Genomic DNA, 26,389 nt, shown 5'->3' with positions numbered 1-26,389 from the left:
ACAACACTGCCAGTTTTCATGGCACTACAGGGATTAATGTATGAATAGTGAACCAGAAAAACAGATTCAAATATTTACACTTCTTCATAACTGGCTAATTTGCCGCCCCACCTTTAACTCCCTTCTTGTGCTGCTCTGAAAAGCAGCTTTGGGAACCTCCTTCTACCATTTTCATATTTCTTGCTGAATTCAGTTAGGTCAGGTTTGACAAGGAAAAAGGACAAACCTCAGCTACTCAAGCACCTCCCTCCCTGCTGCTGTCAACAAAGGTCAGATGGAAAATGGGGGAAAAAAATCAGATAAAAGCCAGTAAAGTAAATATTCCAAGTAATGCCAAAATCTAGCAGCAGTGACAACTAAACGGCAGAAAAACATTAACCACCTTTTAGAACCTTTCAGTTGCTATTGAAGTTGTACATTTTTAGATTTATAGTAGGTTTTTTGGTTGTTTTTTTTTTTTCCCAGAGCCTTGGGAAAGACTGTCTTAAATCTTAAAGAAGTGTATGAATTAAATGGCAAACCAGAGTTTAAGGTAAGGATGGGTCACTTGCCCTCAGCAATAGCCCAGATCTGAAGGGGTGGCCAATGCATGGCTTTTCTCCTGGAATAAGGCACTACAGAGAAGGAGCAACTGAACAAGACTGGGAAGAGTTCACAGCTCCTGACAGATTATCTTTGGCTCTCCTGAAAAAGGCACAAAAAAGGCACTCTGGGATAAATGGGGAGGGAAGAGGAAGTTAACAGATGAAACAGCATGAATTTAAAAAAATCTTCAGGCAAGATGCTTGATCTTACCTTTTAAACCTTTCTACTTGTGCTTACTTATGAGGATACCACTGGGGAAAAAAAAGTAGGTCTGTCATGGCAGGGAAAGCTGGTGCACTGTGTGAAGCAGTGTCACTGGCTGATGTTTGTCACTTCACTGCCAAGCTTCTACTCAAACCAGCTTCTCCTCAGAGCAGAGCAGAGCAAGTCTCAGCTTCAGCCCTGAGGATTTTTTCTTGTTTTACAATGATGCCATAAAAAGGGAAACCGTCCCTTCTTCTCCCCATGCCCCAGTCCCAATTTTGTCTCCAACAGGTAATATATAACTTAACATCCTTAAACAGGGGGGAGAAAAAATCCCCAGAACTTTCCAGAGCTCTCTTGGGTCTCTTCTTCAGTAACTCTTTATTTCAACACATTTTAAAATCCTGAAACCACATTTTGGAAAGCCAGCCTTTAGACATAACAAGTAAGGAAAAAAAAACCCAGTTAATTTAGGCAGCATTTTTTACACATACATACATATACATAGGTAAAAAAATAAATTGTCTTGATAAGAAATATTGCTTAGCCTGATTAAGAAACAAGGTCCCAGAAACTGGGCAATACAGCAAGACACCTTGGCTGGATAGCTGACACGAGGATGCTTCTTTTCAGAATTAAAAAAAAAGGAAAAAAAAAAAAAAACAACCAAAAAAAACCAAAAAAAAAAAAAAAAAAGAAAAAACCCCATTTTTTTTAAAACATGAACCTGATTGTTTGTTTGAGACTGCAGAATGCTGAGGAGGCTCCAGGCTGCTGCTTGGCTTTAGTTGGATTTCCTCTCCCGCTCGCGCGCGGTCACAAAGTTGAGGAGGTCGATGGCTGTCACGATGCCAAACACCATCTGCCGCTTGCTGGAGGAGCCATCCGTGTGATCTGCAGGGAAAAAAAGGCAGTTCTGGCTCCAGGAGGCACAAACACACCCCCCTCCCCTGCTTGGTTTTAGTGTTTGTAAAATGGGGGGCTGAGCCATCCCAGCTCTACCAGCCTGGAGATGTTGGGTGATCCTGGCACACAGAGGGGCAACACAAAGGCAACTTTGGCCAAGAGTCACAGAGCAATGGCAAGGATTTTCAGCTCAGAAAGGCTCCTCATCAAAAGGGACACTGAAACTTTATGGAAGGAAGGATAAGGATCCAGTGGATTTATTTTTCTTGACACAAAAATTCCAACCAAGGGCCCTGTTATAAAGTGTATTTTCCTCAAACATTAATTACTTGAAACAGCTGCAAGTGGCATTACCCCACTGGAACCAGGGGCCACTTGAATGGTCCAATGGAACTACATTTTGAGGAGGAAATGGGACACAACCATCTTCCTGAAGCCCTGTCAGTCACAGAATCAGTATAAAAATCACAATACCCCATTTATAGCCAAATAATGTACTAACCTTTTAATCTTTGCTACATTGACAGCACAGGTTCAAGTTATTTTCTCATTGTGAGCCACATGACCTCTGGCCCTTTACCAATTGTCTAAATTCCAGTTCCTAAAGTCTGTCTGAGATCAAAAATCTGTACTGAGATGTTTAATCTACTTCTACACTCAGGTTTTTCAGCCAGCTGAACTGTCCTGGGCTTTTTGTTCACTCAGTCTCTGTTTCACTTCTCAGCAGTCTCACAAGCTTCCAGTGAGACTCCAGGTTTATAAATGGTCAGCTCAGAACCAAGAACACATCCTTATGGAGATGATCAAGAACAACCCCAAATTGGATGGCTTTTCTTTTTGCAGTTACAATTGAGAAGCTAAATTTATCTGGCACAACTTAATACTGTTTTCGGTCTCATTTCTCAGTGTTTCTAACTTTGCAAAGTTGTCTGTTATTAGGAAGATTAAACAGGACAAAATCTTATTCACATATAAGAGTGATATACCTGAGATTTGAAGATTTATTTAGTCTTACTAATCCTAGAATGGTTTGGGTTGGAAGGGACCTTAAAATCATCTTGTTCCACCCCTGCCACAAGTGGGGGCACCTTCCACTAGACCAGGTTGCTCCAAGCCCCATCCAGCCTGGCCTTGAACACCTCCAGGGATGGAAATTAGGCTTAGTAGCAAAAATTTAGACACAGAATGAGGATTTTGCTTCTTCAAAGCTCACTTTACACATTCACACTCTCACTTGCTGCTTGTCAGCACTCAAAGATTTGCTCTCACAAGGTGCAGCACTTTGTACTCACATTGGATTTGTTCATGAACCACCAGAGCAAAGTGGTCTATTTCCAGGATGTGAGAGAGTTTCCCCAAGTTGTCTTTCAGGTTAATCTGAGGAGAGAGTTACAGAAACTGAATAAAACAGTCCTTTCTGTGTTTAGCAGTCAATAATCCCCATATACTTCATACAGAACTAAAATCAATACATCAGCATTTGTGTTCTGCTCCCACCTGAAGCACTGGAAAACACCAATAAATCAAGGCCAACTTAAAGGATCAGTTTTCTTTATTACAAATTTCAAAAAAAATCAGTAAGCACTACATGAAGTTATTCCTTCTGGTTCTGTAAACATAATGAATTTAATGAAGAACTGAAAAGTGCTAATAATCAAAGAAGGTCAAGTGTTCCATGTGTCTCAACAAAAGAAGTGATCATAAAAGTCTTTATATTTGGTGATTTTAGTCTAAAAAGACTGAAAAAGTGAATGAATCAGTTGCAAATAATTGTGGAAGTGAATATGATCTGCAAAGGCAGGAAAGCCAAAAGAAGCCAAAAACAAAACCTTTTTTTAAATTCAACTGGTATTAATAAAAGAAAATAAGAGTGAAAGATTGCCCAGCTAACACAGGATTCAGGTGCAAATCAAGGAACTGAGATTTAATAATTCATTTCCTTTGTGAAGTTCAACTTTGCTAAGACTCAAGAAGAAACCACCCTGTGTCAACTCTGAAAAAATACAGATATTTCCAAAACACTTCAGCAATCACCTGCTGCAATCATTTAAAAAAATGCCTAAAACTGTTCAAACAGGAGTTAACAGATGAAGCAGCAGCTCCATTAACCAGGTGACTCTCCCCAGCACACACCACCTGACATCCTTTTATTAAAGGAATTCACAGCAAAGAAGAGTCTTGCACTGCAGGGAAACCTCTCTGTGAGAAATAAATGCCACAGCATGAACAGTCGGGCTGCACTGGAGCACAGAGCTCTGTCTCCATGCTGGGAGTCAGAGGATTCCCAGCAGCCCATGCTCAGGAGACCTGCTATAGGAACCAATCCTTAAACTTGGGTGCCAGGAAAGGAAGGAGGTGGGAAATCTGCCACATGGAGTCACCCATCAGTCCCAAATCTGTCTTCAGGGACTGGGGCAGGCTACGGATAACCAGGACAAGCAGCCCCTTGGCAGCACTGGGACAACCATGAAGGCACAAACATGCCTGGAGATGCTCAGTGGAAATTTAACAGAACCCACACAGAGTTTTCACCTGTTCATTCAAGGTTCTTAAACATTTTGCCCACATGTTTTCCCACATGTAGGCTTTGTTTTTAAGTTTACTAAGTCTCTAGGCAGTGAGCACTACACTACACATGACTGGGAAGCCAAACCACTGGAACTAACATCTGGCTCCACAAGGACACTCCTCCCTCCACTAGCACTTGTTTGGGTTGTTAAATTATCCTGTGAGTGGTGTTTCACATCCCCAGAGCACAACTGTATCAGGGACTTCCAAAAAAAAGCTCTAACCATTCTGCTTCCATTCTAAGAGATTAACATAAAATAATTGAGGTGATCCTACCAAAGCAGGCTGCTCATGTTATAAAATCACAGGATGGTGTGGGGTGGAAGGGACCTTTAGGATCATCCAGCTCCTCTGCCATGGACAGGGACACCTCCCACTATCCCAGGTTGCTCAGAGCCCCATCCAGCCTGGCCTTGAACACTTCCAGGGATGGGAAATCCACAACCTCTCTGAGCAACCTAAGAAAGCCAAAACACCCATCTTTCCAAAATGTACCTTTGCTCTGGCTTGCAGGCTAAGCCTCTTATTTGATGCAGCCATGTAGGATATGAGAAGGGATTTTGGTGACACAGGTGATTCATTTTACCAGTTTCACTCATAAACAAGCCAAATCAGCTTGACTAAAGTGGCAAGAGAAGCAAAATCCACAACACTTCTGAGGTTATGTGCATTCCACCACGTTTCTCCATTCACCCATCAATTCAAATGGAAAATAACCATTTTTTGTTAACATGTCAGCAGTACCACAGCTTGTATCACTCCCCTTCCAACCTCCACCAAGAAAATACCAGAGATAAAGGGAAAACAAATGGTTAAGCTGTTCTTTACTAAAGAAGCCATCAAGCTGCCCATGGCAGGAGCCACAACCTCAGAAGTGCAGAGAATTGGCTGAGGCAGCCAACACCAGAGCAGCCCCAGAAAAGCATCCAGAAAACCATCCCACACCACCAGCCCCAGAAAGTCTCAAAGTGTGCAAGGGAGGGATAACATGAACTAGGCAGTTGTGTTACGCACCACATTTCCCCATGATGCTGGATTATCTGTCTGGGGAGGAAAAAATAAATTCACATTTGTCCATAAAGAACCAGAACCCTCAGGTGGCTCACGGGTTGAACAGAAGCATTAAACACACTTCCAGAACACAGCACTCAATCCACTTTGGGACAGTGCTGGAACTTAAATCCTGGTGGAAACTAAGTCAAACATTCCATGTTTTCAAAAGGAAATTCTGTGCTCAGTAAAAGCTGCTGCCATGGCCCCAGGTGAACCTCACCCAGCCTGTGCAGTGTTAGCACACCTACTTGAGTACTTGCAACCAAGAGCTGCAGAATACACCTGCCTACCTGTTGAAATTGCTTGTAGATTACTTTTCTGACCTCATCAGAAGGCTTAACTTTTCCAGCAAGCAGTGAGGAAAGCATGTTACCCAGGGTAACCATGCCCAGAATCACCCTGGGGAAGGAGAGACAAGACAGGGATAAACAACACAGAAGACTCAGGTGTTTCTGTAGAAAAAAGCATCCACTCCCAGCCGGCCTGGAGGAGTGAGTTCAGCTACTTCATGGTAATAATGCAGGATTATTGATGGTACACTTGGATTCTGTGTGTCTGCAGGAGACAGAGCACAGCTCTCAGAGGTGCTGGAGACTCACACACAAGGCAGCAAAGTGCTGCAGGTCCTTCTGAGCACCAGGACCTTTTCATCTCTGCTCCTTGCAGCTGGAGAGAGCTACCTGCAACCTCAGAGAGCTTTTGGAAAGCACAAACTCCTTCACTTTTTCACACTCTCCTCTGTCCTTTTGAAAGGTGTGACAGCCAGAGACAAGCTCACCCCAGCTGGGGTCATTTCCCTTCTCCCTGAGAGGATCTATCTACAAGAATTCATCCTTCAGGCCAGCACAATTGAGCAACTCCTCAATACTCAGCCTGTCTGCAGGAGGGCTGAAGGGTGATAAGGAACATTCCATGGTTTATGGGGGTCACTGCAGCACTGCACAGTAACACAGTGTGCTGAAGAAAGCTCTGACAGACATGGGCACCTTTGGGGTCGGTTGTTTTAAACAGGAATTTTTGCTTTTTTAAGTTCAACTGGTATTATTAAAAGAAAATATATTATCCTGCAGAGACACAATGAGTAATTATATCATAATAATCATTAGAATCATGTGAAGGACAGGACAATCCTGGCATGAAAACACAAAGCCCAGCACTGGTGTGTTCAAGGCAACACTTCTGAACTGTGTTAATAAATGAAAAAGGATGGGTGAGAAGACATTGTATTTCCAGCAAGCATTTAAAAGACATCCCTGAGGACCTGGTGAGGGGAGTGATACAAATGGATGAAGAGTGATATATGTGGACATACCCAGATTCATCAACAACTGGTACCTGGTCGAATCCCTTCTCCCGGAGAATTTCCACAGTCTTTGCACAGGTAACAGTTGGAAGCACAGTCAGGGGGGCACAGAGGCTCAGCTCCTGAATGCTGATGTTCCACCACCTGGGGAGGGAGTGAAAAACAAACCCAAGTTTTATGGAGAACACGGAAGCAGCCCTTGACACACAGTGGCCTCCAGCAGCACAGGAATGACAAAAGGCTGCAAGGGAGAGTCAGGATTCAGCCGGAGTCAATAAAGCTTCAGGGCTCTCAGGTGTTATTCCCAACATCACAGAGTCTCTGAAGTGTGAGAAGGCTTGAAAATCAAAACACTTTCCTCATTTCATCTGTTTTCTATAATTACAGATAGTCAGTGGAGAGCACTGATCTCCCCAGTTTCTTTATTTATCCCTCATACAGAAAATTTTGCACTCCTACTCAAAGACCTATCTGTGTTTACAGTCATTATAGGCAACAATTTAGGAAGATTTCCCTTCTAGCTGTGTAGACCTGCAGTGCTTTGCACTCAAGAACTCTGATTTTGGAAAGATTCTTTGCATGTTCTCTTTGCTTTTTTAAATTCCAGATATAACACTTTTCATTGAAAAAACCAATCATTAAATACCACATTTTTTTCTGCTGCCATACAACTCAAGGAAGGACGTCAATTAATTAAAGCAAATTTGATTAATAGCTGCAATTGTACACCAAGACAATAGCATGGAAGATCAGCTAAATCAAAGGAGAAGTGTAAATTGAAATGAGCTTTAAATTAGCAGCTGCCATGAACTCGATTCAATAGACTGATGGAAATCCAAACGGATCTGACTGGCTTACCAGGGTTTGTTGCCAAGGTCTTCTTCTTTCATGAACCCTTTCTGAATCATCCATTTGTCACTCAAGAACTTGGACCTGCAGAGCACCAGGAAGTGAAAAGCTCATTAGCAGGGGTTGAACATCTGACAGCAAACAGAGACAACTGTTCACACCTCACTGCCACCAACAGATAAAGTGAAACTGGAAATAGGACCTCGTTGGCCATCCCAGCTTAGCAGCCAGGGACATGGAGAAGAAATATTCACGGGGACAAAAAGGAATCCCACAGGAAACAAAGCTCCAACTGCATCAGCCCCTTGCAATATCATAGAGACACAGCCTGGAATGGGGATGTGTCTTGTCTGCTGCTTCTGTCTGTCTAATATTGAGCTGGAAGCAACATGGGTAAGGAAACTCAGCTAAAAATACCATGTTTTGGGGTATGTTTCAATGTGATTGGAGAAAAAGTTCTCAGCACAGCTCAAAGCCCTGATGTTTCCACCTGCAAACTCACCCTGAGTGTGGCTGCTGCTGCTGCAGGACTGGATCCTGCTGTGGGCACAGGAACCCTTCCAGGAATGGGATAACCACAGTGATCCCCACAAATAACACAGTGAAAGCAAGGCCTTTGCTGTGAGAAATGCTAACCAGTGGTGATTATCTACTGAAATCAGAGATTTAAAGGGGAAAAGATCCCTGCTCCATGCCAGACCCCTTTTAGACAGCTCAGAACTTGTGCCCCGAATACATTCCTTGCTGGGATAACTGGGTGTTCCAAGGTCTGAGGGACTCCCTCACCCCTCTCCTAGAGAAGAAAAGCAGCAGGTCCTTACATGTAGTTCCTGATGGAGTCAGGGCAGATGACAACACAGCGCTGACCCTCCTTCAGCTCCTTGGCTGCCTTCACAGCCACAGACATGGCACTGCCCGAGCTGCCCCCTGCCAGAACACACAGCAGGGCCAAAACCATCAAAACACCACATCAGAGCCATCAGAAGGGAGGAGCACACAGAACAGAGGAGGACAGAGCGAGGAAGACAAGATCTGAAGTGGAGGGAGGTCTCTGATGTGCTTCAGCCTCCCACAGGCTGCTCAGAGGAAGGCAGAGGGCTCCTGCCTGCTCTTACCACACAGCAGCCCCTCCTCGCGGATCATCATCCGTGCCAAGGCAAAGGACTCCTCATCATTGCTCTTGTACCACTGGTCCACTGCCTGGGAAGGGGCAGGAGACAGAAACAAGGCTCTGTTTAGCTGGGGAGGGACAGGGGAACTGCACAACCAGTGTGGATTCAGCCCTGGCTCTTTGAGGGAACAGCTGCCCTACTGAGCCCGGGGTTTCCATCCTCCTCCAACTGCCAAGTGGGTTTTTTGCCAAGGTAAGATGATCACATCAGCACAAAAGGCTCCTTACTGGAACCCTTCTGTGAGAGCAGGCTGCTGTGAGTCAGCCTCAGACAGCATCAGCTTCCTCCCCTCCTGGAAGGCAAACCAGGGACACAGGCTCTGCTCAGGACAGCCTTAACCACTTTGTCCAGGAGGGGCTGGGATGCTCTGCTGGAAGGTTTGGTTTTGTTGTTTTGTGGGTTTTTTGTGATTGGTAAGTTGGTGTTCTTTGCTGTGTGTCTGTTTTATTTTTATTGTGTGTGTTTCATGATTGGTTTTTTTAGGTGCGTTTTGGGGTTTTTTTAAGCATAACAATAAGTGTATGTTGTAGGAAAATCTTATCTACTCACAGCATTTTGACCTGGCATTGTAAAACTAATGTGGCTAGTTCAGAAGGCTTTCCAAGGGCTTTTTATGCTGATGGAAAGAAGAGGAATAGTTCTGTCTGCTTCCATTTCAGCTCAAAGAAATCCTTCCCCAAGTTTTCCTCTGCCTTTAACCTCAGTCCTGCATCCCAGCAGAGGGCAAAGGGCAGTAAACCCAGCAATGTGACTTACAGATCTATCCAACACTGTGGGGACAAAATCATATCCAATTCCTTCCACTTCATACATTGTCTTGTCAGTCTTGTTCAGTTCTTCTGGTTCAGCAAGGATGGAGCCTTCAGGATCCACACCTATAATCTGGAGAGGCAGTTTCCACTCAGGCCACCAAGACACACAGAGAGCACAGCCCCTGTGAGCACTGGCCTTGTCACAGCTGCTGGTGGCACACAGCCAGCCTGCTCTGCTGTTCATTTCCTCCTGGCACCATTCACCTCCCCTGGGAGCAAAAGGCTTTGCTGCTTCTTGCCCTTGGAAACCCATCCCACCTCCTCAGGCTGATGGCACCACTTGTTCTACACATGGGTTTTGCTTGGTTTAACCAGAAAACAGGGTTTCCCTGAGACAAGGTTGTCCTCATTCACATGCCAGGCATTGTTACAGGCAACTCCTTTTGTGCCAAGTGCAAGCAGATCAGTTTTATTTTCTTTACCACTCCCTGCCTGCAAAATTCTTGTGATTCAAGCAGGATCCCGAGTTCTGTGAGGAAATCTCACACATCACACAGGAAAACACACAGGTTGGTGTGTGCAGAGACAATTCCACGGGGCAAACCCTCAGCAGCTCCAGAGCAGCTGGGGAAGGCACAGCCAGGGAGGAAACCCAAGGCTGCAGAGCACAGCAGCAGAAGAAGAAACTTCCAGAGAAGGAAAATTCCCAGGCACCCCACGGAGGGATCTGAGGGTCAGTGTTCATCTGCTGAGCCAAACCTGAGCTCTGGTCACCTGTGGGACCAGAGCACGATGATTCCAGACACTGTGAAACCCTCTCTGCAGCCAGAACCACCTTGTAACTGAGAACACCCAAGAGCTTCCCCAGGGCAGCTTACAGGAATGGGATGTGCCAAGGGGAGCAGTCTGAGGAGACACTAGAGACAAAAGCAGTGGGGTTCTCACTCACTTTGCAGCCTGGACACTTCTCCTTCAGCTTCCTGGAGATGCCAGTGATGGTCCCTCCTGTGCCAGCTGTGGCCACCACCATGTCCACCTTTCCTGTTTAAGGGTGAGGGAGAGAAGTGTGAACTCTCCAGCAGAAGGATGGATTGAAAGCTCACTCCTAAGGATGGACTTTCCTCAACAAAAAATGCACAAAGTGGCTGAAAAGGGCAGGGTAGGACTCTCTGTGGTGAGACCTGCCTTGAAAGTGCATTGCTCAATCATCATTTTATCCAGCAAGGGTTTTGAAATGTCCACCCAGAGGCCTGGCAAGGCACCAATCTGTGGCACTTTGGATACAGCTGGATGTGGCCCACAGAGCTGACAGCTGCTGTTTTCCTGTGGCTCTATCTGCTGATACAGATAATTCATTCTCTGAGTTAAACTGAGCAGCCCATTATGTTTGTTAATTAACTGAGTGCCAAGAGCATGGGATAGGCATCCCTGGAGAGAAGTGTTAACACAACTACTCCCACATTTTCATGTGAAAAAGGCTGTTTTGGTCACTAGCACTCAGAGTGAGTGTGGATATGATAGTGCATGCCTGTGTCACCACCTACAGCTTCTCTGGTGCATCCACATGACATCTTTGTTAATTAAAAAAAAAAAAAAATTTAAAAGGTCACTGATTCACACACAAAATCAATTGCTTAGCAGCCAAGAGAATAACACCAAGCAGAGGTAACTGAACAGTGCCTGGGCAAAAAAAAAAAAAAAAGAATTTTAAAAGGTCACCGATTCACACACAAAATCAATTACTTAGCAGCCAAGAGAATAACACCAAGCAGAGGTAACTGAACAGTGCCTGGGCTGTAAGGGGAAGTAAACAGAAACAGGAAGCCTAAATGTGGAACTCATCTGGACTCTCAGTTTGTGGGATGGCAGCTTGTAAAAGTGCACTCAGTTTAACTCCAAGTTTGTCACAGAAAGACAAGGCAAATCCTCTGAACAGACAGAGTTTTAGGAAGGAAGAGAATTTCCACGTGGTCTTCACCTTTATGTGAATGAATTTAATTGCTGATTTTCTTATCAGAAGGTCCAATCAGAAACTGCACTGTTTAATAAGGCAGGTCTAGAGCCTTCTTAGGACTCCCTTCTGTGCCCTATGGAAATGCCCACGTGGCTGCAGCATCACAGGGAATGTCTCCAACAGCTCCCAAACCAGCTCCTGAGCTGAGGAATGAGCCCAGCTGAAGCTCTGCTGCCCCAGCTCAGCCCCTCCTGGGGCTCAGCTGCCCAGAGCCAGCACTGCAGAGAGCCCTGCAGAGCCACAGGGTCCTGCTGGTGACAGCTGTGACACAGAGCAGCTTGTGCTCCTGAGGAGCACACCAAGGAGCACACATCTTCACTCCTAAGTGAAGATGCTTCCAGTGTATTGGAGTATTTGCTCTGGGAATGTTAAAACACCTATTTCTCTATTTGTGATCAAAGAATGACCCTATTCCATACCAGTCTACCTATGGAGGTTTTTTTTTTTAAAGTAACTTAAACACCACTGCTTTCTCCACCAGCTCACAGGCAGAGAAGTCTAAAAAACAAAGAAGTCTTCTTTAATGAAAAAAAAAATATCATTACTATTACTACTGAAATAAAGTAACTCTCTAACAACACACAGCACGTGTATGGGGTTTGCTTTATCAAAATCCATGCTTTTCTCATCTGAGGGCTCCTTCTCCAAGCACATAAGAACAGGGCACTAGCAGGGGCTCCTGGAAGGGGTTTAGCAGTAGAGCAGACCTACCATCACACTGCTGCAGGATCTCCTCAGCTGTGGTGTCGTAGTGGGTCAGGGGGTTGCTGGCATTGCGGTACTAAATTGAAAGGCACATCAGCCATAAAACAGATCAGAAGTACAAAAATCACATTTTGAGCGAGTTCAAAAACATTTCAAACAATCCCCAAACCCCACAACACCTAAACATGCTCTCTGCAGAACGTTGCACTGTGTGTTATCTGGAGCTAGGCCTCCTAAGTGACCTAATTTAAGTGCAGTCCGAAGGTGCCAGCATCCTCCCATGCCAAAATCAGTCCTGTCTGTGGAACAGCACTCCTACCAACATGACCCCTGGGTCCATTCTTCCTCACAGGATTGCCAGCTCACTGGAAATAGACACAGTAAGTGGTGTACTTCTGACAAACACCAGCTCATTGCTGCTCTCTAGTGACTGTAAAAACTTCCTTTCCTACGTGGTGACCGCTCAGCCCCAGCTCCAGATTTGGGGCATCTTCTCCTCCAGAGACACATGGAGAGTGTTGAACAGACAACCCAGAACACCCCAGAGCCTCCTCCATGCTACACCTGCACCTCTGCCAGCTTGGCTCTCACCTGGTCCAGGAGGTGTGCATTGGGGATTTCATTCTTCAACCTCCAGGCCACTCCCACGTGAGATTCAGGAGAATCAAATCTGGCTGTAGTTGGGGTCCTCACAATCTCAGCACCCAGAGCTCTCAGGACATCCACCTGCAGCAAATAAAGGTGGTCACAAAACCCCAAAACACCCTCGACAGGCTCCCTTCACACTCAGCCCCAAGGCCAGAATATTTGCAGGATATTAAAATCTTCAGCACTGTCTTCCTTCACCCTCTGCTCAGGGAGGGACAGCTCACCTGGGGCACAGGTAACCACTTCAATGTGCCAGGCAAACCTCAGGTTGTCTGTATTTAAAGCAATTATGGGAGTTTTCAAAGTGGCAGTGCTGTGGGGATGGGTCTTAAAGACATTTTCTATCCACGGCCAGCCAGCCTGGATTGCCCTGGGCACTGGCAACAGCACCTCAGCAGAGTTTTCCCTGGCCAGGAGCCTGCACCTCTCTTACTGAAGCCCCAGCAGCAGGAGCTCTGCGAGTGCAAACATGTTTATCTTTAAATTCTTGCAGACAGAGGCAGCTCTGACCTTCTCCATGCTCATTTTCTCTGGCATGACGATGATGCAGCGGTAACCCTTCACTGCCGCCGCCAGGGCCAGCCCGATCCCTGCAAGCAAGCAAAGGCAAGCAGAGCACTCAGTGAGCAGCAGCAGAGCACAAAACCCACAGTGCCAGCTTTGGCATGCCCTGCCTTTCATCACATTTCCGCCAGAGTGTCTCCAGAGGGCTGGCAAAGGGAATGTTTCTGCCTGTTGGGTCCACAGATGCTGATGCTTGTTTGAGGTTCACAGCCCAGAGAAAGTTTAGCCAAGGGTGGGGGAACTTGGCTTATGCAAACTGCTGGCTTTACCACATGCACATCACCTTCCTCCTGTCCCACCCACTTCATTTTTCCAGAAGTAATTTGGGAAAGGAATGTGCTTTAAGCTGGAGGAAACAAGAGGAATCACTTTGATTCTCCAAAAGGTCCGGAGAGCCTCTCTTGACTCACTGCTGCAGAAATCCCCATTTGCAATGTGCTGAAACTAAGTCCTGTCTAAAAATACACTATTTAGATGCTGTTGGTGATTGATGTTCTAATACACTGTGTCAGCTTGCTACCACAGTGAAGCACCCTGGCTGCTGGAGACAGACATCTCATTTCTGCTCCGAACGTCTCTACCTCCAGCCTGACCCCTGCCTGCTCACCTGAGGGCTGGGCTCAGAAGTGCTGTCCCTGTGGAAGAGAGGCTTACACCTGCTCTCAGATCACCTCTGCTGGACAGGCTGAGCTGATCAGGTTGGCCGAGAGGTGTGAGAGGTCAGGCTGCACTCCCCTGCTCCTCTGGGCACCAGCACATGCAGCTCACCCTACACAGAGACTTGCTTGTTCAAAGCTGCCTCTGCTTTTGTGTGGGAGAAAAAAAACCCCACCCTAATAATCTTTAATTGTTCCTGTAAGAGAAGCATAACTCACACCTCAAACAACTCAAGTAGTGTTTAATATATTGGGAAGGGAAAGTTTTCTCAGTATATTATAGATAAATATGGATGCCCAAATACACAAATAAATAAGACAGCAGCAGCTTCATTAAAGCCAAAGGCTGAAGAGAAGTTATCCAGATCTTCCTTATGGTCTGTGATGAAGAAAGGATTTTGAGACCTGAACTCTAGTACTTTGTACTTTCTGCTACTGACCTGGAAATGCAGCAAACATCAAAACAGGACTTTGGCTGAGGGAGAACTGGGATGCAGAGAGGATAAAAATACAACACATTAGCTCTCATGTTCAACACACCCAGTAGTTCTGAGCAGTAGAGAGCAAAAAACAATTCTCTCAGGTTGCTGTGTGCCCTGGTCTTTGCTCTTATGTGGCAAAAAAAAATCAGCTTTCTGAAGTAATTGCCCTGCATCTCCTTCAGTTCTGCCCTTTTGGATTCTGTGGAAAGTAGAATCATTTATCAGGTACTGACCCAGAGAGAGGGGTGTCATGGTAAGACCTTGAAGACCTTGGATACTGGAGGAATGCAACACACAAGGATATTTTCCACTCCAGGCCATGGTTCAGGCAGGAGCTACAGCCACACTCACAAAGGCTTCAGCTGCCCTGAATGTCCCCAGAATCCCCTGATCCCCCCCCAGAGCTGCTGAGCCAACAGCAACAGATGTGACTTCCCAGTTTTCTGCTGCAGCCTGGGGAGCTGCTCACAGATCAGCTCAGAACAAAACCTGCCTGCTCTGTGTCTGTCAGAAAGCAGCAGTGGGGGGAAGTCCAGGGAAGAGTTTAGGAGCAGGACCAGAACCTCTCCTGAGCACATCAGGCAGGAGGGCAGCTCGTAGCTCACCCCATGAACTCTTCAGAGGAGGCAATACATTAGATATTTAACTATTTCTATTTAACTATATTATGCATTTTATATTTGACTCCAGGGAGAATATTCCAGGTGTGTTTGACTCTCCATGAGTAGAGCAGCTTAACACAATTACAACAACTTTGACACAGGAGCCCAGAGTTAACTCCAGACTGCTCAGATCATCAATGCTCTGCCCTGGCCCCTGACCCAAGGGGATTGTTCCTTCCTCCAAGTCCTCCAAGGAGGAAATGTGGACCCAGGTGGATTCTCCTGACAATCCAGGCATGCAGGGGCTCTGTCAGGCAGTGCTGTAAGGATGCAGCTCATCTCCCATCTCACCTGCACCAGCATGGAAAGGGCTGTTCCTCAAACCTGGCAGAGGAACCAAGGGACTTCCCCAACTGAAAGAACAGGAAGATCCAGATTCACTCTGATGCCTCAGGTTTGAGCTTTTATATTTTTTCTGATGCTGTGCTGCTTCAGTGTGTGGGTCTGGGCTTCATATTATGGGATGGTGAGCTCTCTGCACAGAGCAGGGAGACAAAACAATTCCTGCTCCAGCTGGGCACCAAGGACAAATGATCCAAATCTCAGCCCAAGAGCACAAACAGCGTGGGCTGGAGAGAGAAAAACAAGCAGGATGGGAGTGCAGGGGCTGAGCTGGAATTGGACACTGAACTGCAATGTGCACATGGAGCAGAGCTGATCCCAGGGAGAGACCCCGTGAGCGCTCGTGCATTTTGGGACCATTTGGGTTCATCTTGGGGGCAGCCCTGGCTGGGCTCTTGTGCTGCCCAAGGTGGATCCATGGAGGCCTTTTGATAAATCCCTGCTTTATTCTTTAGCTCTGTCCAGCCTCTGCTCTAGGGCAGCCTGCACAAGGCATCAACACCAGTCTTCTGGGTGCTTTTTTCCACAATAATTTCAGTCAGACTTGAATTCCTTAAGACTCTTATGAGTCTGGCCTAGCACTTCCTTTCTTTAAATCTAAGAGGCTCTGCAGTTTAGCAGAACTCCTTCCCATCTGCTCTGGCCAGCAGAGGACAGCTCAGAACTGCTCCTGATGTGAGGTGGAAGAGGCACTGCTCCCTGCACCAGGCAGGCAGGAAGAGATTCCCTTTCCTCCCTGCACAGGCTGCGATCTCGAACCTGCCTCTTCCAGGAAAACCACCACAGCATTTCCCCCACACTTTCCTGAGTCTCTCCATGCCCCACCTGTGTTCCCAGAGGTTGGCTCTATGATGGTGTCCCCAGGTTTCAGGATCCCAGCCTTCTCAGCATCCTCCACCATCCTGAGGCTGATGCGGTCCTTCACGCTGCCGCCGGCGTTGAAGAACTCACACTTGGCCACTGCAAACACACAACCAGCAGGGCTGCAAGGCATTCCAGAGCCCAGCCAGCTCCAGCCCCTGCCCTGGGCAGGGACACCTTCCACCAGAACAGGTTGCTCCAAGCCCCATCCAGCCTGGCCTTAAAGCCTGGTCTTGCCCCTTCCCCTTTCCTGGTAAGTTCCCCAGCCAATAAAGTTCTGATCAAACTGAAGTTTCTCCCCGTGCTCAGCCTGTACTTTCACTCCAGAACTCCCAGCATTAATTCCTTCACCACCTTTCTCTGATCAGAGTCAGTATCTACAGTATGGCTGGGTTAAAAATCCCAACAAAACAAAAAAAATCCATCCACTGACAGTGTCACCTCTTTAATCATTTTCAGTGACCTTTACTGATAACTGCAGAGCTGCCTTTTGCACACACTGATGAATACTCTGAATAGGAGAAGCAGTCAAAAACTTCACACAACTTCTTTAAATTTAAAAAATTATTTTCTACTAAGAACATGTAGCATTTTCTACAGAAATGGAAAAGCTGCAGGACTCATTCTCATGAGGTACAAACTGAAAGATGTTTTAGATGACCAAATCCTAAAATCCAGAAAATTTGCCAAGGAAAACCAGGAATTTTTCCGCACCATTACCTCCACTCCTGTGGCAAGGTTATATGGCACTACTATCCCCAACCACCCACCCAAGTTTCTGGAACAGTGTTTGTTAGTTTGTTCTCTGCCTGCAGCGACTCACAGAGTTCACACTTGAGCCCAAAGTGCTTCCCAATCTTGTTGATCCGCACCAAAGGTGTATTGCCAACTTTATTCAGGATGCTTGGCAGGATCTTCGGAGGCTCTGGCCTGGTACAAACACAAACAAAGTCAGTGTATTCACAGCAGGGTCCCACAGCAACCACACAGCATTTACTGCTTTTTATTTCTCCTTTATCAGGCTGGTTATTCCAGCTATTTTAGTTCAAAGGAATATCCATTGGATACAAACTCACAACATCAAGTCCTTGATCCAAAATATGGATTAATCAGAGCTGGGTTTGTGCTGAAAATCAGCAAATAAGGCAACACTTACACGGTGGCATGATGATGGGGGGAGGCAGAGAGGGGCTTCCCAAGCTTCCAGGTGCATTTGCTGGGTGTATCAGGGCGGATCCACTGCCTCTCCTTCTCATTAGCCTTGCAGTTCCCAGTGTCCACCCCACCAGAGATCAAATATTTGGCAGGTGCATGAGGGCATGAGTTTGTATCTGGCTTCTTCTGGGAAGGAAGAGTAGGGATTTCATTCTTGGAGGATGGAGAAGGAAGAGAAAAGGAAAAAAAATAATTAAAAAAGGAGTTGATGTTTCCATAGTGCTGTGAGGATGGGGAAGTGTTTCAGCTTCATCTTGATTTGCCAAATCCTTATCACCAACACCAGAACCTGCACTGCAAGTTTGGGAGCAAAGGTTCACCACAGTGCTCTGCAGAAAGATAATTTAAACACCCATGGCTCACTGTAACCAGCCTGCACAGACACAAAAAAACAGGACTACTCTCATGGGAAACACCCCACCCACACCTAAACTCTCTGAAATAAAACCTCCCCATTCCAAGCAGACTGGAACACAGTGAGACTGCTTGGTGACTGATTAGAAAACTCTGCCAGAAGACTCTGCATGGCTGAGTGGTCACAGAGAACTCTTCCAGAAAGGTTTCACCAGCACCTTCCTCCAGCTCAGAGCCCCGTCCAACCTGGCCTTGAAACCTCTTGGGCTTGGCCCTTCCCTGGAAAGTTCTCCAGCCAAAGAGCTTCTGGTAAAAATGGAAATTTCTGCCCTTGTTCAGCCTGCACTTTCGCTCCAGTACTCCCAGCATTATTCCCTTCAGTTTATTTTATTTATTTTTATTTATTGATCCCTTGAATGGAGGGGCGGGGGGATGGGGTGGAAATCCAGAACTTTCCAGAGCTCTCTTGGGCTTCTGCTTCAAAAACTCTTTATTTCAACAGATTTTATGATCTGAAACAACATTTTGGAAAGCCAGCCTTTAGACATAACAAGTAAGGAACAAACCAGTTAATTTAGGCAGTATTTTTTTATACCCATATATATATATATATATATAGATATATAAATAAATAAATAAATTGTCTTGATAATAAATATTGCTTAGCCTGATTAAGAAACAAGTCCCAGAAGCTGGACAATACAACAAGACACACTGGACACATTGGCTGGATATCTGACTGTTCTCCCAAACCCTGGTGATGGAAAGATGGACAAAGAGTATTCCCCAAAGACCTGTGAGTACCTTAGAGACAGGAACAGGCCTTTCTGACACAAACTTCTCCATGGTTTTTGGTGGGGGTGGTGGCACAGGAAACTGGATTTTCTTCAGAAGAACAAGTGCTGTGGGTCACAAGACTGGAATCCTCTTCAAAGGTGCAGATCATACAAGTTAGAAGGAAAAAAAAAAAAAAAAACACCAAACTATCAGGAAACTCTCTCACAGGGCAAAACACACATCTTTTTCATAGGGAAAAAAAAAAAAAAAAACCTATCAGGGCAAACTATCTCACAGGGCAAAACACAGATCTTTTTCATAGGGAAAAAAAAAAAAAGAAGAAGCTGCAAAACAAATTGAAGGTTGAAGGTGACTTCTATAAACAGGATTAAAAATAAATAATGCAGCAGAAGTGTTGTGCAGGATTGATGGAGGGTGCCCTGACCCTGTCCCTCCTGCATTACTCAATCTTCCCTCTGCCCTTGTCCTCCACAGTAATCACAAAACATCTTTTATCAGACCTTCTGCAACTCCAGGAGCTTGAAAGCCACAAAAAGTAATAGGAAATACTTCAGTTCACAGGAAATACAGTCCTAGAGACACAAAGGGTGAAAGGGCTTCATGGTGCTGTCCCCAGGAGACCCTGTACACAACTTTGGAAAAAACTTTACCCAGGAACAGAGACCTTTCCACCCTCAAGTAGAGCAAAATCTCACAAGTTCCTACCCAAAATTAATCAGTGTTGCATGCACAGCTTCAGTGATGCTGCATAAACACACACAGCAAACACTTCATGCTTCTAGCAGCTTTTAGCTCCAGAAATCAGTAAATACAAAATAGTAACTTCATTTCTCCTACCAGTTGTTCACACAGCCTGGCTGCTTCCTATCAACTAAGGACAAAAATCTGGCTGAAATCCTGGAAAACATGAGGGTTTTTTCCCTTAATATTTGTTTTCTTCATCACTGTTTTACAGCAAGGTTCAGCTCTTTCCATTACTGAATTTTTGCTGGAAAGGGTCCCTGGCCTCATCCTCCTGGCAGATGCACACAAATATTTAAGATCTCACAGAGTTGATTGTCTGGTGAGAAAAATGGAAAAAAATCTGGATCACAGCATCAGTGACCTTTAGTATTTGATCCTGGAAGTTAACACAGGCCACTAACCACTGCTGCCTTGGGCACTCCAATGCCTAAAGCATTTAAACTGCTCTCCTCTAGGGGGAAAAAAATTTTAAAAATCAGCTTTCCAGACTAAGACTTGAAATAATTTTCCTTCAAGACAAAAAGATTTCCATGCCACCAAAATGATACAATTCTATTTAATCAGTTAATGCATGCCCAAGAGCCAAGATGGATTGTAACCTGCCACAGATGGATTGTAACCTGCCACAGACTACTGACCAGGGTTAGAATGAGAAACACCAGTCTAAAAAAGCAAAGATCCCACAAACACACAAAATACAGCACCAACCTGTCTTTGCTACCAGAAATCAGCTTACTCCCAAGTTCCAGAGTGAAACCCAGCCCTCATTTCTCTTTCTAGGATACTCAGGTTCACAGTTCACAGTATTAGTGGGTTTTTTTTTTTTTGGGAAAGGAAAAATACAGGAGGAATTTCAAGGTCTCCTGTGAGGCACATGGTCCCTCAGAGAGCTGGCACGAAACCCTGGACACAGACAGTGACTGCCTGTGCCACAGGTAACACTGACAATGTTGACAAAGTCCAGCTAAAAAGGGGCCTTGCTGCCAAAGGGCCAAATCATTTCAAAATGCAGGTGAAAAGCAGCAAGGGTTTAGAAACAGGAAAGTGAAAATTTTGTTCTGTTTCCAAGTTACCATAAAATAAGAGCACAAGACCTTTGAAAGCTTTGAAACACCAGCTCTCAGTGTCTTTCAAGAGTGTCCAAAAACTGAGATGAAAGAAGAAGAAACTCATTGCAGTAAAAAAAAAAAAAAAAAAAAAAAAAATTAAGAGGTTTACAGTATTTGTTCTTTGTATTGACTGCAGGAAAGAAATTAATGTGGCTCTCAAAAAGCTGCCTTTTGGACTGAGCAAATCATCTAATTTCCTTTACTGTAAGGCAAAAAAATTAATAATTTACTGACAGCAACTCCCATTGTTTACTGAACAGCAGAAACCGAGAAAAAGCTGTATTTAATGCCCTCAAACAAGCTGTGAGATTGTTTCATATTTTCATAATGGCAATTCTTGATGTTTGATCAAAGCCTCAATAATGGGCCTTCAATTCAGAACAAAAATGAGGAGAGAGCCAAAAAGCTAAAAATCTTCTCAACAATACTAACCTTAAGCAACAAAATTAATTTCTTACAGCCCTAGGTGACACAACTTCAGCAAAATGGGGTCAGACATGGTCTGGGATACCCAAATCCCCACCCTGATCCTCCCTACAGGCCCAAAATAACATTTTTTTCCTGGGGAAGCAGGACAAGAGGATGGCAACTCTGCTTCTGTAGCTGCAGCTGAACACTGCTCAGCAGAGGCCAAGGGGGATAAGCTGCAGGAAGAGCTGCCCATCTTTAGGGAAAAAAAAAATTCTGTCAGCCTGAATTTCATTTTCCTGTCAAGGGGAACACTCCCATAACCAGCTGGGTGTGTGGGTAGAGTCTAACTAGAAAAGCCTAACTAGCTCCTGCCATCATATCTGCAGAATATAGCACACATGGCAAAAAAAAAAAAAAAAAAATTAATCAGAAAGAGAATTTACAAAGCCACTTAAACCTAAGTCACAAAGGGGAGTGGGACAGAGGGATGAGATCCAGAAAGTCTCATGAGCAAGGCTCACACCCCCGGGTCCATCTCCACAGGGAAGCCAAGACCTGAACTATTTCTCAGCTCCTGAAGAACAGGACTGAGAGCCAGTGTGAGTGAAACCCTGAGCAGCCTGAGCTGAACTCGGGGCACAGCTGGGTCAGGAGCTGCAGTTTCCAGGCTGTGCACAGTGTGTGATATCAGCACTAATGCACTGCACTGTTTAAACATCCCCTGTGCAGCAGCCAAGTGAGCCTGGCCTGGAGCACTGTGACAGGCAGCTGTGAGAGCTGAACCACAGGGATGGCCCCGGGGGACTGCTCAGGCAGGGATGAGAGACAGAATTCCACTCTGCTGCAGCCTGAGAAAGGGAAGCTTGATGATGTGAAGCAGGTACAAGTAAACCAGTGCAGAACAGTTGTTGTGCTCAGCCGGAGCACCACAGGGTATCTCTGTAGGTAACCAGACACAGCAGCACCCACCCAGCCTGTGAAACACCACAGCTGAGCAGAATTAGCAGAAAGTGAAACATTTGGGTTGTTTTGCTGCTGTGGTTTTTCTGTGAGTGTGTGTGTGCTCCTCAGGAGCAGCCATCCCTCCTGTGCCAGGAGATACCAAGTGCTCTGAAGTGGCAGGGCAATGAATTAACATCTGGCTCTAGGAAGAGATCCTTCACGAATCCAAAGTCTTATTTCTATTTTCTCCTACAGAGCAGGTGAACACATGCACATCCTCTCGATGATCACTCTCAAACGCCAGTCTGGCACACTCAGAACTTTCTGGAAGGGGCAGTTCTTTAATGCCCTCACCTCTGTAACACTGCAAAGATTAAACTCTGGCAGCAAAGCAACTTCCAGTGCTGTGGCAATTGTTATTCTAGAAATCAGGCAGGGGGAAGAGGGGAGTGTTCAGTTTGCTGTGCCCCCAGAGAGGGGAAGCTGTGCCTGCAGCCCTCCCACAGGTGTCTGACAGCTCCATTTCCTGAGTTCACCCTGCCTGGACTCATGTGACAAATCTTCTGAGTGAAGACTGATCTCCTGTTCAGGAGATTAGCAGCATTAGAGAGAAGACTAGAGAATGCTTTATCTGTGTTTTTACCTGCTGCAGTCAGAAGCTTTCAGCATTTCTTTCCCTGCTTCTAGTTCCCCCTCCTGAGCACACAGAGATGGACCAACACTGCAGCAGTGCCCTTCATCTGCCCAGCTCACCAAGCACAGGGAGAGGAGGATTCCAGGCAGGGTGACAGATGCTCAGAGATTAAACAAGCTGCCCAGCAGGACAAAAGGAGGGAGCTGCTCTCAGTTTTTGACCAGCTCTGCAAGACAGGCAGAAGCACAGCACCCTTCCCCAGCATTATGCCGTCTCCTGCACAAGTTTTGCCAGCCCTGGGAGCTCTGATAAAGGCTGGCAGAGAGCTGGGCAGGAAGGCAGCTTTTGGCTGATGCATCTTTTGTGGGAAAGACCAGCTGCCATCACTCTGGCTGCACCTGTGGAGCTTTTAGCAGGATCCCAGAGCAGCCAGGAGCACGGCAGTGCTGTCTGCCGGGTTCCCGTGGTCACTCAGGCCAGTAGCCAGGGGCCAGCCCATGCCAGCCACCCTGGCAGGCTGCCCTGCTGCCAGCGCCAGCTCGGTGAGTCCCTGAGCCTGCACCCTCCAGGACATGGGTCACTGCTGCCCCTGGATGCCACCGCCTCGTCAGAAGGTGGCTCTGGCTTCAGGGAGGCTGGGTGCTCACACAGAGGGCACGGCAGGGCACCCAGGGCCACCAGCTGGGCTGGAAAAGGATCCCAAGTGCAAACGCCCCAGTACTGGGCGTGCACTGGCACCCAGCACACTCCATCAGTGATGATCCGAGCAGAAGAGAAGCAGCAGGTTCTGAGCAGGTCCCAGCTTCCCAGGAAAAACCTTTCCTCTCCCACACAGGATCCCCACGTCCCCCTGCCTCCACGCTCGGTGTTTTTCCGCCTTTCCACAGCGCAAGCGTTGGGAGCTCTCCGCCTCAAATCAGCAAACAAACTCCTGGCAAGGGTGAACAGAGTGAGCAACTCTGCTGGAACGGGGCCCTGCGCTCCAAAACCTCCGTGGTCAAAGGCTTTGGGAGTGCAGGGATACAGACGGGACGGGACACTCAACCGGGAACAGAGGAATCACTCACTCCCCTCTCAAGCTACGGCTGCCCCAAGACACCGGGAGCATTATTATAATAACACGGCTACCGAACAGCTCCCTCAGTCCTACTCAAGTTCAGATCCCTCGCAACTGGGGAGGGGTGATATACGAAATGAAATGTAAAAAATAAGCTCCACGGTCCAGTGCACCAGCCAGACTCGCCAAAGACACCTTGCAGGAGAACCTCATGGCACCGGGAACAATGGGCAGCGAGCCAAGGGCAGCTGGAGAGCCGCCGCCAAACCCCGAGAGAGACCCAAAAGGCACAAAGTCATCTTGTGAACTGCAGGAAAAGCGGAGAGCCCATCTCTGCTGCGGGCTCGGAGGAGGCGCTCGCAGGCACCCTCGGGCCCGTCCGGGCACCGCAGCGGAGCCAGCAGCGCCGGGGCGGCTCCGGGCTGCCCCTGGCCCTGCCGCCTCCTCCCTGCACCGCAAAACACAGAGAGAAGCCCAGCACAGAACCGCAGAACGGGTCAGGCTGGAAGGCACCACAGTGCGGCAGCGGGTCCGCGCTCCCTGCGCCAGCAGAGCCATCCCGGAGCGCATGGCACGGGAGCGCACGCAGACGGTTCTGGAACATCCTCACCCGGCGGGACCCCACAGCCTCTGCGGGCAGCCCGCAGCCCTCCATCCATCCCCCACGCCCTCTGGGACGCGGGGCACGGCCCCCCCGGCTCTCACCCCGCACCCCGCTCCCGCGGATGATGCAACCTGCGGCCAGCGGGATGCGCGCCCCCGCCCCGCCCTCCGCGGCGGGCGCCACCTCACCCGCGCGATCCGGACGCTGCCCAGGACACCGCTGCTGTGGGGACGGTGGGATGGTGCCTGTGAGGAGCGGGAGGGTGAGGATGAGGAAGGTGATGACGATGATGATGCTGAGGAGGGAGATGAAGGCGCGGAGGATGCGCGGGGTTTAAGAGGAGCCCGCGAGCCGCGGCCCCGCCCCCCGCGCGCCCCGGCCCCGCCCCGGCCGCTCCCCGGAGGGGCGGGAGAGGCGCGGCGAGCGCTGATTGGTCAGAGCGGGGGCGTTGGCGACTCCGAGCCAGCCAATGGGAGCGCGGTGCGCGGGGCCGGAGCGCTCGGGGATGTTCGGCGATGTCCAGGGATGTCCGGGGATGTCCGGGGATATCCAATGATGTCCGGCGATGTCCAGGGATGTCCAGCCGGATCGCTGAGGGAAACCCGGCTGGAACAGCCAGGGTTTCCCACAGGCCCTCCAGAGGCTGTGTCCAGTTCTGGTCGCCTCAATTCAGGGAGGACAGCGGGTGACGGAGCGTGTCCAGACAAGGGTAAGGGATGTGGTGAAGAGTCTGGAGCAGGAGTCCTTCGAGGAGTGGCTGAGGGAGATGGGGGTGTTTAGCCTGGAGAAAAGGAGGCTCAGGATTGATCTTGTCACTCTCTACAGCTCCCTGACAGGCTGTAGCCAGGTGGGAGTCAGCCCCTTCTCCCAGGAAAACAGCAACAGGACAAGAGAAAATGGCCTCGAGCTGTACCAGGGAAGATTTAGGCTGGACATTAGGAAGAGGTTCTTCACAGAACAGGGGATTAGGCATTGGAATGGGCTGCTGAGGGGGTGGTGGAGTCACTGTCCCTGAAGAGACAGGATGTGCCACTCAGCACCATGGTCTAGTTGGCATGGTGAGATCAGTCAAAGGCTGGACTTGATCTCAGAGGTGTTTTCCAACCTAACTGATCCTTGACCAGAGAAAGGGCTCTGCCAGGGCACATTTGAAGATGTTTTACTCATGTCCCCAAGCGCAGTGGCCTAGAGGAGACACAATCTAGTTGGCATGGTGAGATCAGTCAAAGGCTGGACTTGATCTCAGAGGTGTTTTCCAACCTAATTGATCCTGTGACCAGAGAAAGGGCTCTGCCAGGGCACCTTTGAAGATGTTTTACTCGTGTCCCCAAGGGCAGTGGCCTAGAGGAGACACAGATGTGGCTGCCAGTGGCTCCCCAGCACAGCCTGTGGAAGTGGCTGCTTGTCTGGTTTGGGAGAATTTCCACTGCATCTGAGGGGTCTGTGAGGGGCTTCATGCTGGGGCAGCAGTCAGCTGCTCCCCCAAAAAGGCCTGGGGGTTGTGCAGGCATTGCCCAGGTCAGCAACAGGGGAGAGAGGTGCAGGCAGCCCTAGAAATTCCCCTCTCAGGGCAGGGAGCCTGGTGAGCCATGGAATGGTTTGGGTTGGAAGGGACCTTAATGACAATCATGTTCCAACCCCCTGTCATGGGCAGGGACACCTTCCACTGGACCAGGATGATCAGAGCCACATCCAGCCTGGTCTTACACACTTACAGGGATTCAGGAGCAGCCACATCTTCAGGAAACCTGTGACAGATCCTCATCACCCTCACAGTAAAGAATTTCTTCCTAATATGTGTTGAAACCTTTCCTTCCTTCAGCCTGAGGCCATTCTGAGAATGGGACAATGAGTTATTCACCTGGGAAACAGCTCAGTGTCACAACAGCTGCATCCTCACTGTTGTAGAACACAGGGTGCAGGTGAATTTAATACACTCCATGCAAATTATCCCACAGTAATTCTTAAAAAGTTGCTCTAGATTATGCAGAAAGTTAAACAAAAAAAAACCAAAAAACCACAGAAATCCTTGTATGAAAGCAGAAGATACTGAAAGGCCTTGCCAGAGAGAAGGTCCTCAAGAGCACAGCCTGTGGCTTTGGAAAGTCCAAGCAGCAATTTCTTCTGTACCTATAAAAAGTACCAATACAGAGAAAAGCAGTTCAAGGTAGTTTATTTTGGGACATGAGATCCAC

At 47.5% G+C, this 26,389-nt stretch overlaps 1 protein-coding gene across 1 annotated transcript; it reads right to left on the bottom strand.

The window, feature by feature from the left end:
- Nucleotides 1–1,514: 1,514 nt before the first annotated feature.
- Nucleotides 1,515–24,543, bottom strand: LOC121333468 (cystathionine beta-synthase-like protein). The gene is made up of 17 exons (XM_041399836.1): nucleotides 24,383–24,543; nucleotides 18,700–18,822; nucleotides 17,483–17,694; nucleotides 17,150–17,256; nucleotides 16,291–16,425; nucleotides 13,270–13,349; nucleotides 12,703–12,837; nucleotides 12,118–12,187; nucleotides 10,342–10,433; nucleotides 9,397–9,522; nucleotides 8,584–8,668; nucleotides 8,290–8,395; nucleotides 7,478–7,552; nucleotides 6,629–6,763; nucleotides 5,607–5,715; nucleotides 2,988–3,072; nucleotides 1,515–1,683 (listed from the first exon to the last, which is right to left on the bottom strand). Exons 2-17 carry the CDS (start codon nucleotides 18,739–18,741, stop codon nucleotides 1,574–1,576), a joined length of 1,704 nt encoding a protein of 567 aa, XP_041255770.1. The 5' UTR covers nucleotides 18,742–18,822; nucleotides 24,383–24,543; the 3' UTR covers nucleotides 1,515–1,573.
- Nucleotides 24,544–26,389: the final 1,846 nt, after the last annotated feature.

The sequence above is a fragment of the Onychostruthus taczanowskii genome, unplaced genomic scaffold, assembly GCF_017590055.1.
Source record: "Onychostruthus taczanowskii isolate IOZ18803 unplaced genomic scaffold, ASM1759005v1 scaffold17, whole genome shotgun sequence".
Lineage (NCBI taxonomy): Eukaryota > Metazoa > Chordata > Aves > Passeriformes > Passeridae > Onychostruthus > Onychostruthus taczanowskii.
This window is presented reverse-complemented; position numbering and strand designations above follow the sequence as displayed.

Bases quoted from the DNA above. Each gene is read 5' to 3' on its own strand.
- LOC121333468 (XM_041399836.1), bottom strand. From the start codon at position 18,741: ATGGAGAAGTTTGTGTCAGAAAGGCCTGTTCCTGTCTCTAAG. The intron at 6,764-7,477 runs GTAAGCCAGTCA...CTCCCTCCCCAG, and splicing joins GACCTTGGCAACAAACCCTG to GTGGTGGAACATCAGCATTC. The intron at 5,716-6,628 runs GTATGTCCACAT...CTCCTTCCCCAG, and splicing joins CCAGTTGTTGATGAATCTGG to GGTGATTCTGGGCATGGTTA.